The sequence below is a fragment of the Lathamus discolor genome, chromosome 12 (genome assembly GCF_037157495.1).
Source record: "Lathamus discolor isolate bLatDis1 chromosome 12, bLatDis1.hap1, whole genome shotgun sequence".
Classification (NCBI taxonomy): domain Eukaryota; kingdom Metazoa; phylum Chordata; class Aves; order Psittaciformes; family Psittacidae; genus Lathamus; species Lathamus discolor.
The window spans coordinates 11873403-11886944 of NC_088895.1; the positions used below are offsets into that span (position 1 = coordinate 11873403).

Genomic DNA, 13542 nt, shown 5'->3' on the forward strand with positions numbered 1-13542 from the left:
TATTCCTGACAGTAGTTGACTGTGTGCGTGCTCCGACGTTAGACTTGAAGCTTTACAAACCTCGTGCCAAATCTACTACCATCGTACTGTTGCCACCCAACTCTGATACAAGAGTGAAGCTTCTGCTTTTTCTAGAAAAAGCACATAAAATACAAGTGTGATGTTCAAGAACCTTAAGCTTACACTGAAATTTTCTCCAGTGAGTTCATAAAATTCGGAGTATTGACCACATCTTAAAGTACTCGAGAGTTGGTAATTGTGCTCTTAAGTATTTCCTAGCTAAATATTTTTCCCAAGGCACTTAGTGAAAAATATGCCCAGCATCTTTCCGAGTTTATCATTTACTGCTGCCACCTCTTGTGATTACCAGATCTCTGGTTTAGCTGTGGGACCAAGTGTCTTCCTTAGTTACAGTTCAGATTGTATTTGATGAGTGTCATAAAGCAAAGAATCTGTGTCCTGTTGGTTCCTCCAAACCAACAAAAACAGGTCTGGCTGTATTGGAACTTCAGAATAAACTTCCGAAAGCCAGGGTTGTTTATGCCAGTGCCACAGGTATGTACTACTTGGTTTGCATTAAATGTCTCTGTATGCTTTTAATGGCACCGGTACTGAGTGTGTTCTTCTCCTAGGTGCATCTGAGCCAAGAAATATGGCATATATGAACCGTCTTGGAATATGGGGTGAAGGAACTCCCTTTAGGGAATTCAGTGATTTTATTCAGGCTGTTGAAAGAAGGTATTGTTTGAAAGAGCTATAGCAAGAACACGTATGGTTGACTATGCTTTCCGGTTCCTTTGTCTTCGCTCACTCCTAGTCCTCTGCACATTTGTCCTGTCAGCTTTACATTTCTGCTAGATTTAAACGCTAGAATCGATTTATGTAGTGAAAAATGGGGTGTTTCTCGTGCACTTAGAAAAGTTTGAGATCTTTAGAGGCTTGCTGGGAAAATAGCCCTCTTAAAATGGGGGTGTTATGCCATGAACCACATTGTATGTACTGAGTATGCTCAGTTGATGTTTCACTATGTGCAGAAGCCCTCTAATGCTTACACATTCAGCTTAGGCAGTTGAACAGGAAGTCTTGCTCTTATGTTTTCTGGCATAAGAACTTAGTTCAGGAAGATTGTGCATGCTGTTGCAAGGTGCTTTGTATTTCAGAGCTTATTAAAAGAACTAAATATGAGAGGTCAATAGAAAATGCAGCTGCTACATTCTTTTGTAGGTGAGCATCTTAATATATTTTTGCCTACTTAAAAAGAATTTTAAACACTTCAGAATGCTGCAGTAGAGCTTATTATGCATCTTCCTGCGTAGCATCTACCTGATGCATGACTTCTCTAGACTGCAAGTGTAGTCTCCACTTCATTACTGAGCGCGTATTAAATGAGCAATAATGAAATTACAGGCCCAAGCTTGTAAGTTAGCTCTGCAGTTGACTTTGTGCTCTCAAGGTATTGCTGAAGGTGTGTTGCTGTTGAAGAGGGTTTAAGTTACCTACTAGCTTAATTATTTTCATACCACCATAAATCTGAATAGCTTAATGCAGTTTATTATTTTAAGTCTTCACTGGAGTTTATAAAATTGCAATGCCAGATTTTGTTATATATAGATCTATATATTTAGACCAACAAAACTATCCAATTACAGTTTAAGGTACTGTCTCCTAATGCATGCTAGGGGAAAAGTAACTACTGAGTGTTTATACCTCTTGGGATACACTAAATAATCACAAGGCAGGGATATAGTTTTACATGAAGGCTAAATTTCAAGTCCCCCTGATTGGATGTGTTTAACAAAGCAGTACTAATGATTTTGGAGACATTCCTTCACATTTGTAAGCATGTTGTTTTCTTCTAAAGCACTTCAGTAATTTTGGTGGTTTTGTTTTGTTTTTTTAAATCCTTGCTCTTGACAATTCTAATACTGACTTAATTTATTCCTTTATTTTAGAGGTGTTGGTGCCATGGAAATAGTTGCTATGGATATGAAGCTGAGAGGAATGTACATAGCAAGACAGTTGAGTTTTTCAGGTGTAACTTTCAAAATTGATGAAGTTCTGCTTTCACAGGAATATGTTAAAATGTACAATAAATCTGTGAAACTGGTAAGCATACTCTTGAATTTGCTTTCTGTATTGAGTTCTGAGAGGTTGAAGTTACTTGGTTTAAACTTGATTGCTCCCGAAACAGCCTCTTGTGAGATAGGCATCGCATCTTCTTGTCTCAGTGTAAAGGTTTCTCCATTCAAGACTTGGCAAAAGCTGTTAATTCTTCTTCTGAGTTATGAAAGCTGCATCTTCTAGGATCTACCAAATCCACTGCCTTCTAGTAGTACTTCAGAGGTTGGTCACTGCAGCCTGAGATAAGGCTGCTCACCTATTAGTTGTATTTTTGTGCTCCAGTCCTCCCCCTTTATGCAGCTGAGCTGAGAACAAGCTGCAGGTTAGACAGGCTGCATGCTCTTCTTCATTGCAGTGGTATGGTGGAGTGGTGCTTGTAGTTAAACAGTGCCGGGTGATAGTTTTAATCACGTGGCAGATCAAATCTAAAGCAGTGAAGCTTTGATTCCCTTTTAATGTTTGTTCACGTGCAGGTTGTTTTCATGTTGTTCTTAATTGTTTTATCCATATGCTAAGCGGAATGTCTTTCTCTAGAGTGCACATTCATAGAATCATAGAATAAAAATAATTGTTCCTTGGACAAAGGTTAAAATAAGCAGGGTCTTTACCTGCTTTTAAGAGGTGCTTAAGCATAACTTAATTCATGTTGTATGGCTACCAGAATAGAACTTTATCTTTGACAGGTATATAACAGCTTTAAAACAGCACTTTCTTATGGATGTTGTTTAGAAGAATTGCTAAGCTTGTGTCCAAGGCTTAGTTTACCTAATCTGGAAACAATTGCTATAACACAGTGTTGTAGAAACGAAGGCAGTGGGGTTTTTCTCTTGGGATCTTGCTTTATGCTGAATTATGGGCAGTGTTCTTTGCTTCCTTAAGTAGAATGTATTCATGGAGAAACTGCGTAATTAGAAAATACTGTGTATGTTTGCACTGTTAGTAATGTAAATGTATCTGCTTTTCATTATGAGAGTAATTATCTTCTGAATTTACTAAGCTTAGCTATGTTTTTCATGAGCTCTGCTTGATCTATACGAAGTTTCCTTGTCTTTCAGTCCCATAGCACTGTAACTTTTAAACTCCTGTCTTTATTTGGCTGTTGAAAACGTTATCTATGTAGCCTTGAAATGTGACATACAAAGCCATTAATGTTTTCTTCCTCAGTGGGTCAGTGCTAGAGAGAGGTTTCAGCAAGCAGCCGACCTTATTGATGCAGAACAACGAATGAAAAAGTCCATGTGGGGTCAGTTTTGGTCAGCTCACCAGAGGTTCTTCAAGTACCTTTGCATAGCATCTAAAGTGAAGAGGGTGGTGCAGCTGGCTCGGGAAGAAATCAAGAATGGGAAGGTAAGTTGATCAAGGCCTGTATTTAAATACCTTTGTTTAATGTAAAGCTATTGGATTTTGTTGCTTATAATAACAAGTATCTTCAGACACAGTAGTAGACATAGTAGCATGGTTTTGTACTCTGTGGTATTGAAGCTATTTAATAAGCAGAAATTCAGGCAAAAGTAAACTTACAAGTCAGTGATCTTATTAACAATGTCTTGTGTTCACTTGTCCTTCAGTGTGTTGTCATTGGCCTGCAGTCAACAGGAGAAGCAAGAACCTTAGAAGCTTTGGAGGAAGGTGGTGGTGAACTGAATGACTTTGTTTCCACAGCAAAGTAAGCCTGAAGTCTTAGAACTGCTCTTTACAAAACTCACCTTAATCCAGTTTAGCGTTTGTCCTTTCTCGTGTAAAACATGCACCAGTGCGCAGAAACTTGGGGGTAGCTTTAGTACGGAAGCTCTTAAGCTGCCTGTACGTAAATCTGACAGTATTGCTCAAGTGGAACCATTGGTTAGTTCCTGGTTCTGCTGGCATTCTGAAATGGTGTTCTCAGGTGTGAACAGCTGGTCCTGTTCTACTCAAACTGCGAGGAGGGGAAGGCTTGCCAAGTGTACACTGCAAAATGAGTTACAATCATGTCTTCCCTCTTCTAGCAGATGAGCCAGCTCCAATCCTGAGACCACCTTGCTGAAGATCTTAATTTATTAAGTTAATCTGTCATTTAAACTTGAAGCAATAAAAAAATGGCAGTAGCAATACCACTTGATACCAAAAACTTATTTAACAAGCTATAAGTAACAGTGCTGTAGAATAAATGTCTCGTACTTTTAAGGTGACAGATACAGCAATATGGGTGATAATAGTACAGCCCCCTTGTGTAGTAGCATTCACAAGGAATAATTCTTCAGAGAAGCCAAGCAAGCTGTGAAACTTTGCAGGTTTCTACTTTAAGTAAATGCAAATTTGACTGAAGGATCCTTTTTTTCTTACGCAGAGGAGTATTCCAGTCTCTTATTGAAAAGCACTTTCCAGCTCCTGACAGGAAGAAGCTGTTTAGCTTGTTGGGAATTGATTTGACTGCTCAAAGTAATAACAATTCACCCAGAGACAGCCCTTGTAAGGAGAACAAAATAAAGAAACGGAAAGGTAATGCTTAAGTTCCTACACTAATGCCAGAAAATGGCAATTTTAGAGCTGCCTAAGAGTGAACTCTGGGGAAAATATGGGAGTGCAAATATGGGTATAATCATTCATGAAAGAGCATGTATTGCAAGTCTGCTACAAGAAACTTCCATTAATAGATTGTTTTAAACCTCTCTGAAGCGTTATAACCTGTAAATTCTGATTATTTCTTTGCTTAGAATTGGGTTGATCTGGTATGGGACTTTATCCCAATTGACTTGCATGTGTCAGACCACTTTCTGATGCAGTTACACAAATGATCACTTTCTTTGAGGCTCCCTAAAGGGATGCCTAAACCACCTCCCTTCCCAAACTGATTATGTTCTTACTGAAAAGGGGGTGATAATAAACAGAGAGGTCTTAAATCTTAGATTCAGCTTCTGAAAATAGAAATGTTTAAAAGAATATTTTTCTAGTGTGTTTGCAGTGTTGGTAAAACAGGTCTCAAAAATAAGCTACAAGGTCTAAACTAACTGAACTTTTCTTCTGGGGTGACGATGGAATTAGGTGAAGAAGTAAGCAGAGAAGCAAAAAAAGCTCGCAAAACAGGTGGCCTTGCAGGTAGCAGCTCTGATGAGAGTGAAAGTGAGTCTGATGCTTCAGACAATGAAGAAAGTGATAATGAGAGCTCCAGGTTTTTGAGTTCTGGAGATGATGATGATTTCAACCCGTTCAGAGATGAATCCAGTGAAGATGATGAAGATGGTAAGACAGTTTTAAGTGTCTCATCAAGCAAGTAGTTGTACTTGCAGATAGTAAGCATAAAATCTTGCCTAACCATTTCAATGAGCCGAAACAAAGTGCTTGATAAGCATGTAGTTTAATTCTAATGAGACTGGAACTGGTACTAGAATGTTGATTTGCATCTTCTGTAAGTAGATTTTACACACTGGAGTTCTGACTTCTGTAATGAGAATGGGCTTTTTCAAAGGAAAGGATGGGGTTTTTTTCCTGTAAAGGCTCAACTTCTTAAAAGTAACTTTATTTAACTTTAGATCCCTGGTTAATTAGAAAAGAGCATAAAAAGAATAAAGACAAGAAAAAGAAGAAAAGCATAGACCCAGATTCTATTCAAAGTGCCTTACTAGCTTCTGGTCTCGGATCAAAACGACCTAGCTGTTTTACTTCCACCGTTGGTACCACCACCTCTAGTACCAACACGTCAGGTAAGAATAAGTTTCTCTGACATTGATTCTCTTAGCAGTTAGGCAGTGACATTTCTAACTGCTAAAGAGTCTCTCTTAAAATTCCAGCCAACAGTAACACAAACAGCAGCTTTGTAACAAGCCAGGATGCTGTCGAAAGGGCTCAGCAAATGAAAAAAGAACTGCTTGATAAACTGGAAAAGCTGGCTGAAGATCTTCCACCAAATACACTGGATGAGCTTATAGATGAACTGGGTGGTCCTGAAAACGTTGCAGAGGTAGGCTGGTGTTCACATGCAGAAAAACTTGATGTTTTGCTTTCTACAGCCAGGCATACGTTATCTGGCTGCAGTAAATCCTCCTTCAAGGTTTCATGTGTCCTACATATCTATTAAAGAGAACTTGTTTATCAGTTTTAGTAATTTCACAGGACTAAGTATAGGTTGCTTTGAATGCCTCTGAATTAAAGAGAAACTTGAAGATTGTATTAGAATACAGAGAAGAGCTCTGAATAGGCTAACAGGTTGTTTCTGAGAGTGACAGTTTCTACTTGGGTAAATCATACTAGCTTCTTCTTTGCTTTAGAGTAGTGTATATCTCTAGTTGTAGTCAATTTGAAGCTGATGTATCTAACATAGAAGGCAGCTTTAGTTCATCTTCCTAGGCAATGCAGATTAAGAAGCTGTATAATAAAACTGTTAGTGAAAAGCCGTATGAATTACTGTCTTTCTCAATAACTTTAGAAACATGTCTTTAGTAAGCTGGCTGTCTATCATGCAGAAATATCACTGTGATTTAAAAGACCCTGTTAAAATCAATGACAATCTCAGCTGTCGGTTTAGTTTCTTAGTACTCTTGGTGAATCCCTTATAGACAGCAGTGTATACTGCTGTGTAATTTCTACATAGATACGCTTTAAGCTTTTGATTGCCTGAGTTACCTTTAAATAAATGTTCCATAAAGCACATAATGTCATCAACCAAAAATAATTGAGGTTCTCTAATGCAGTTTTGCACTTGGAGTAAATGAATCAATTTTAAGGCTGGTATATGAATCAATAGCATCATTTTTGAAGGTTTTGGTCACGTAATAATTTTGGTGTTGCCATAACAAGTTCCCTTTTATTTGTAAAGATGACGGGCCGCAAAGGGAGAGTCGTGAGCAATGATGATGGCAGCATATCTTATGAGTCGAGATCCGAACTTGATGTGCCTGTTGAGATTCTGAACATCACAGAGAAGCAGAGGTTCATGGATGGAGATAAGGTAATCCTTACATAGCGCTTAAAACCCTGCCAGATGCTGTAGTGACACTGATTAAGTTATTCAAGTTTTGGTTCCACCATTATCCCACAGTGATTTTTCTTCTGGTACCCTTAAGTACTAGAAAGCATTTTCTGTTCACTGTTGTGTATTTTGTTTTTCAATCAGTACATCGAGTAGCGCTAATACGTGGCTGCAGCATGCTTTAAAGGCCAGGCTATAGCTTGGGTGGCCACAAAAGCCTGTGCTTGGGGTGTGTACACATGTACCAAACTGAAAGCTTTAAGCTGGTCTTGTTAAACAGCCTATGTTTAAGAAGCAGATAAACCCTCCACATTTTTGTGATTCCTTTACCTGGAGTACTGCGTACCTCTGCTTTCAGGAGGAAATAATGAAATTGAGAAGTGGGGAAAACCACTGATTGACTTGATACGAGAGCCTTCAGTGAGGGGCTGGGGGCAGACATGGAGGTTGCTTAATTTAACAAGGATTGAGAAGTAATGCTGGGAAGAGGGACAGCTTTTGTCTTTGCATTGCACTCTGAAAGAAAACACTGACTGGAATAATGGTAGAAGTGAAGGATCGGGAGGGGGGAAAGCCACGAACCTTTCCTGTGCTTCATTTGGGATATGCTACCACAAGAGGGCAAATCAAGTAAATGTAGCTGTTGCATGGTATGGGCTGTTCTTACGCTTTAGAGTGAATACTCACGTTCTGTGACTTGTGCACAGTCCAAACCTGCACATTCTTCTAGGGCAAATGTGTTCAGGTACTAGAATGGCCATATCCTCTTTCTTTATAGTGTCAGCAGCGACATTTTTGTGTTGTCTGTTGCTTGCTTTCGCAGCACAGCTCCCCGTGTCCCTCCCCTTTTCTTTCTGAAGTGCAAGCCAGCATCAGAGGGACTTGCCCTTTGGAATGGCAGGACTGCAGCATGCGGCCTTTCTTCGTTTGCACAGAAAGGTGTTGCTGAAAAGTAAAGTGAAAACCACTCCTTTCACTCAAATTTGTTAGCATTTTGAACTGATAAGGGGAATCAGACTTCTCTCCTCCCCGTTCTTGCAATAGGAAGTTTGAATAACAGTGAAACCATTCCAGACCCATGTTAGTAGTGATTTTACAATTAACATATTTTAGACATTGAAAACTGAAGCTTGATTTTTGCATTTATTGCTAACTAACAACTCCTTTCTTGATAAAAGAACATCGCCATCATCTCAGAGGCTGCCAGCTCTGGTATATCGTTGCAAGCAGACCGCAGAGCTAAGAATCAGAGACGGAGGGTTCACATGACTCTGGAATTGCCATGGAGCGCGGATAGGGCCATACAGCAGTTTGGTAAATAACCTTTTTTGTCTCCTTTCCCTGGCAAACTCAGTGGCTGAATTCACTGCGAAATCGTAGAAAATAAGATTGACTTAAGGACCCTTCCAGTCTCCTTTACCCATGAACAGAATCGGCTTTACAGTCGTAGCTGATAGTCTTGAAAGCTTGGAAAGAAACTTAGCAAACAGACTTACACTGCAGCTCAGGGTTTTGTTAGGTATCACTGTCTTTATGAAAGCCGATACAACTGTAGAGTGTTTCTGTACAACCTGCTGTTGGCTGTTTTACAGCAGAAACTGACTTTCAGTGGGATTAAGGTCTGGCTTTTTTCTTTGCCCCTCGCAATTCATAGTTTATTAGAAATATGTAGTGAAGTGGAATTTCTCCAATGTGTGTGCTTCTACTTAATTATCCAGGAAGAACTCACCGATCCAACCAAGTGACTGCACCAGAGTACGTGTTCCTCATTTCTGAGTTGGCAGGAGAGCAGAGATTTGCATCTATCGTTGCAAAAAGACTGGAGAGTTTGGTAAGACTGTTTCAGGAAATCTGATCCTTCATTAGAGAAAAGAGAACTTGGGTTTCCTTTTCTTAACGCTTGATTTAATAACAAAGATGTGTCTTTACAGGGAGCCCTCACCCATGGGGACAGACGGGCTACAGAAACTCGAGACCTCAGCAGATTCAATTTTGACAACAAGGTGATGGTGGTTCCTCAGTCTGAAAGTTCATGCTGTGTTATTCCACACATGACAAATGACCTGTTGAGGAGGGATTCCTTTCATCTCCTGTGAAGTGTTTTACTTTAACTGTATTACTTTCTTGATAGGAGGCCTCTTTCTGGCATAGCAGTAAGCATTCTTAGTTCTGTTTGCAGAGGAATGGAACACAAATGTGTGTACATTTCTGTATTAACAATCCAGGTCTAATGGTCTGTCCTTTCAGTCACAACTCGAAGCAGTTCTAATTACAAATGAAGATTGGGCTGTTCATAGAGTGGAGTTTAAAACTGGGGAGCTATAATAACCAGTTCCTTTGCTGCTGCAGTGAAAGCAACATTGTGAATTACAATTACTTGTTAAACCGTGCGTGCTTGGGGCTGAGGCACAAACCCTGGGTCAGATTGTTAGAGCAACTTTCTTTTTCTTATGCAGTATGGCAGAAATGCTTTAGAGATTGTTATGAAATCCATTGTGAACTTGGACTCGCCAATGGTCTCACCTCCTCCTGATTTTCCTGGAGACTTCTTCAAAGGTAACTATAATTAACTGGGTGTAATTGCTCCCTTTTGATCTCCAGTATGCAGAAATGCAAATCATTCTAGAGATCAGCTGGCCCCAGGTAGGCTCTCACTGGATGTTATTCCTGTATGTGTTGTTTGAATATTGAAGTCATGTATGAAACAAGATATATGAGCTCTCGGTGTAAGGCATATTCTGTATCTGTTTGGCCAGAGTATTAAAGGCAGTTTGTTAGCTTCACTTTCTTCACTTTCCCATATCTGTTGCAGTATCTTGTTCTGTGGCCTCATGTACAGGGCCATTAGTACTTTTCCCTGCCTGTGCTTTCTGGAAGGGCAGAAGAAGAGCTCTGTCTTGCTTATTGGTGTATTGGGTAGAAATTGCATGTAATGGTTTTGAGGGGTGTCAGAAGTTTTGGACTTAGATCCTGAAACAAGATTGCTAACCAAGCTGCCCCTTCACTTCTGTACTCTTAGATGGCAAAGCAGCTGTGATTTAACATGTTTCTCTTCCTAGATGTCCGTCAGGGATTGATTGGCGTAGGCTTGATAAATGTAGAAGACAGATCTGGGATACTAACGCTTGATAAAGGTATTTGTGTGTTTAATGGATCTTTGGAGTGCTGCTAAGAATATCGTGTATCACAACAGTGGGTTCCCAGCAATAGAACTGAAGTTGTAACCATCTGAAAAGTGACTTTTTGGGACAACTTCAGAAGGTTTTTCTCCTTTCTGAACAAATGGATTTAATTCCTCTTTTTAAGGCTTTGAATACTGATGGAGAGCTTGTTGTCAGCAAACTTGATATCTGTTGACTAATATGTGTATTTCTTATTCTTTTTTTTTTTTAAGATTATAACAATATAGGCAAGTTTCTGAACAGAATTCTTGGCATGGAAGTCCATCAGCAGAATGCTTTATTCCAGTACTTTTCTGACACGTTAAGTGCAGTTATTCAAAATGCTAAAAAGAATGGAAGATACGACATGGGCATCTTGGGTGAGTAAATCAGTTTATCAGTACTCTTCTGTACTTGAGGAAGAGCAGAGAAACGGAATAACTCTGTCCTCTCCTTTTAAGATTTGGGCTCTGGGGATGAGAAAGTGAGAAAGGCAGATGTTAAGAAGTTTTTAACTCCCGGATATTCTACCTCTGGACATGTAGAACTATACACAGTAAGTTAAATCTGTGTCGTCTTTGTAGGAACTAATAACATTTGCTTGCCAATAGGGTTTTTAAAACATGGTAATTGGCTAAGAGGGGGAGGTTCCTGGCCTTTCACTGGGCAATATTTGGTTCTATAGTTCTCTAGTTCCTGTGTCTATGACTGTTTCAAAGTCTGTTCCTATTCAAATCCCCCTGCATGGCTTTCTTCTATAGATCAGTGTGGAGAGAGGAATGTCTTGGGATGAAGCAACTAAGATCTGGGCAGAACAGACAGGTCCAGATGATGGATTTTATTTATCACTACAGGTAAGATTCTTCCGTCTCTTGGATTATGTTTAGAGGTGTCTGGGGGCTAACCCAATACACTGTGTCTTCAGACTTAATTATTGCTCAGCTCTGCAGAATGCTTTCAGTGTTACATTAGAATTCATGTTAAGTTTGTTTCCAGCACTCATTGTTAAGTTTTCCTTTTTAGCTGCTCAGGGTGTTTCCTGATGGGAATGTGAGCCCAAATTAATAGCTTACTTAAACCTGCATAAAGAAACCAGATGCTTTCACTGCAAGGAAGAGTTGTGAGGCTAATGTAGATTTAGTGGTATTGTCTTCTAAAGGTGTCCTTATTATTACTGGTTGTCTTACTGAGCATGGACACATGTGCTATTACTCTGAAGAGCACAATATAGAATCACTTAAGGCAGATACTGTCAGCGTGTTAAAGTTGTTGGTTTTTTTCTTTCCAGATAAGAAATAACAAGAAAACTGCTATTCTAGTAAAAGAAGTGAATCCTAAAAAGAAGCTTTTTTTAGTATACAGACCAAATACTGGGAAACAACTCAAACTAGAAACATGTGCAGACCTGAAAAAGAAATATAAGAAGGTAACCATTAAAGTTATGTTGGTTTTAAACTTAAAGGTTGAAAAGAAATATAAGGACTTTCTTTTTCTGGTTTTTATGTATCCTTCTGGCAAGTCAAAAACTGGGCTTATTTTTCCAGAGCGGAGCTTGTAAATGGGTCTTTTTAAGCAGATTTATGTAGTTGCTGCATTCCTACATCCAAAGCATTCTGGATATAAATAATGTGTGGTGTAGTAATGGAAAATGAGGGGGGGGGGTTAGGGTCTAGTAAGGGGAAAAGCCTTACTTCTATGTAAGCTGTACAAACATGCTCCTAAATAAGCAGCTATGTACGGTGTATTCTAAGCAATGAATCTGAATCTTCACCTGATGTTTTAAGTACTCTAATGCATTATTAGAGGTGGCAAAGACACCTTAACACTTACACAGTTTTATGTGTGTGGTTTTTGTTTTGTCTGAGTTTTGATGTGTTTTACTTCATTGTGATTCCCCCTTTGAATGACTTTTCCAGGTACCTTCTGAAGATGCTCTGCCACACTGGTTGGAGCAGTACAACTCTTCTGCAGATACCTGCACTCATGCTTATTGGTTAGTATTTGTATGCACACAAATACTTAAACTGTTCACCTAAACTACCTCTGTCCTTCTATTACTCATGTGAAATGTTTTGTGTTTCTTGTCCTATGACCAGTCAAGTGACTCCACCTTTGAGTGGAACATAAAGCTTTGCACTTGCCCTTAGGGTCCTAATATATATATTAGATGAGTGTGATTTATACATTAGCATTCTAATAGAAGTATAATGAAATTGGCTTGTGCTGTAAGTATTATTGTGGTAGGATAGTTCAGATGTTATCTGGGGGAGGAAATATTTATACTTCCCATAGATATGAGCTATGTGTCAGAAACAGCTGCTCTTGTGCTACCTCTCCTGTGTCTGAATTCACTCAGCAGCTGATGCCTTAATTCCTAAGGAACAGTGTGTAACGGGTAGAAGTTTCAGGTTAGTATTGGAGTTTCTGAAATGTACTGATCAAACATTAGTTTCATAGCACTTGCCTGGACACTTTGAAGGTGTGGTCTCAGATTCTCAGAGCTTTACCATTAGAGGCATGCTGTAGATAAAGTACCCTTCCCTCATTGTGAACTTTCAGTCTTTGCTCAACTCTGAATACACGTTAAGTGACTTGAAGCATCATTTTGAAGTGAATTGGATGGTTTCTGTTTGCAGAATTCTTTTGAAAGGTTATTTTCCTCTCTCTACTGTAGGAGAGGCAATTGTAAGAAGGCAGGCTTGGGATTAGTTTGTGAAGTGGGACTCCGCTGTCGGACTTACTACGTCCTGTGTGGTTCAGTATTGAGTGTCTGGACAAAAGTAGAAGGCGTTCTAGCCTCTGTGAGTGGTACCAACGTGAAAATGCAAATCGTTCGTCTAAGAACAGAAGATGGGCAGAGGATTGTAGGTAAGTGGCTCACCTGCTCTTTGTATCCATCTGGGAATAGAAAGTAGTTGTAACTTACAAGTTGCTCCATGTTGAGAGTCAAGTAGGAGACGCTTATAAATATGCTTGTGAGAGGAGAAGGCACCTCAGTATGTTGGGGAGGGGGAGAAGCGCAGCTGTTGATATGTATGTTTGTAGTATAAACACGGTTTTCAGTCAGCTTAAAGAAGGAGGAAGTTGTTTGGGTGCTTTTCCTCCCCTTTGGAACACTTACTCTCCCAGTTCTGATTTACTAGGAACAAAAATGTCATATTTAGAGTGTTCCAGCCATGCTACCTTTGAAACCATGAGGGCTCCACTTCCCTCCCCCCCCTTCCTGGCAACGAACAGTAAGCCCTTAAAATGTTGGGTTTTTTTCTTGTGGTTTGAGCTACTGAACGTCACATTTAATGAATAGTTTAGGGTGAC

General features: G+C 39.5%; 1 protein-coding gene across 2 annotated transcripts in view; it reads left to right on the top strand.

The window, feature by feature from the left end:
• SBNO1 (strawberry notch homolog 1) overlaps nt 1-13542 on the top strand; it is a 34346-nt gene that overhangs the window by 16116 nt on the left and 4688 nt on the right. For both annotated transcript variants that reach the window (XM_065692155.1, XM_065692156.1), the window contains exons 11-31: nt 420-555; nt 633-738; nt 1953-2106; nt 3286-3468; nt 3690-3787; nt 4448-4599; nt 5143-5340; nt 5631-5801; nt 5889-6058; nt 6914-7045; nt 8245-8380; nt 8785-8897; nt 8998-9069; nt 9523-9622; nt 10126-10200; nt 10461-10607; nt 10689-10783; nt 10989-11081; nt 11516-11653; nt 12144-12220; nt 12902-13095. In XM_065692155.1, the coding sequence (XP_065548227.1) occupies nt 420-555; nt 633-738; nt 1953-2106; nt 3286-3468; nt 3690-3787; nt 4448-4599; nt 5143-5340; nt 5631-5801; nt 5889-6058; nt 6914-7045; nt 8245-8380; nt 8785-8897; nt 8998-9069; nt 9523-9622; nt 10126-10200; nt 10461-10607; nt 10689-10783; nt 10989-11081; nt 11516-11653; nt 12144-12220; nt 12902-13095 (2740 nt within the window). The remainder of the gene's footprint in view (nt 1-419; nt 556-632; nt 739-1952; nt 2107-3285; nt 3469-3689; nt 3788-4447; nt 4600-5142; nt 5341-5630; nt 5802-5888; nt 6059-6913; nt 7046-8244; nt 8381-8784; nt 8898-8997; nt 9070-9522; nt 9623-10125; nt 10201-10460; nt 10608-10688; nt 10784-10988; nt 11082-11515; nt 11654-12143; nt 12221-12901; nt 13096-13542) is intronic.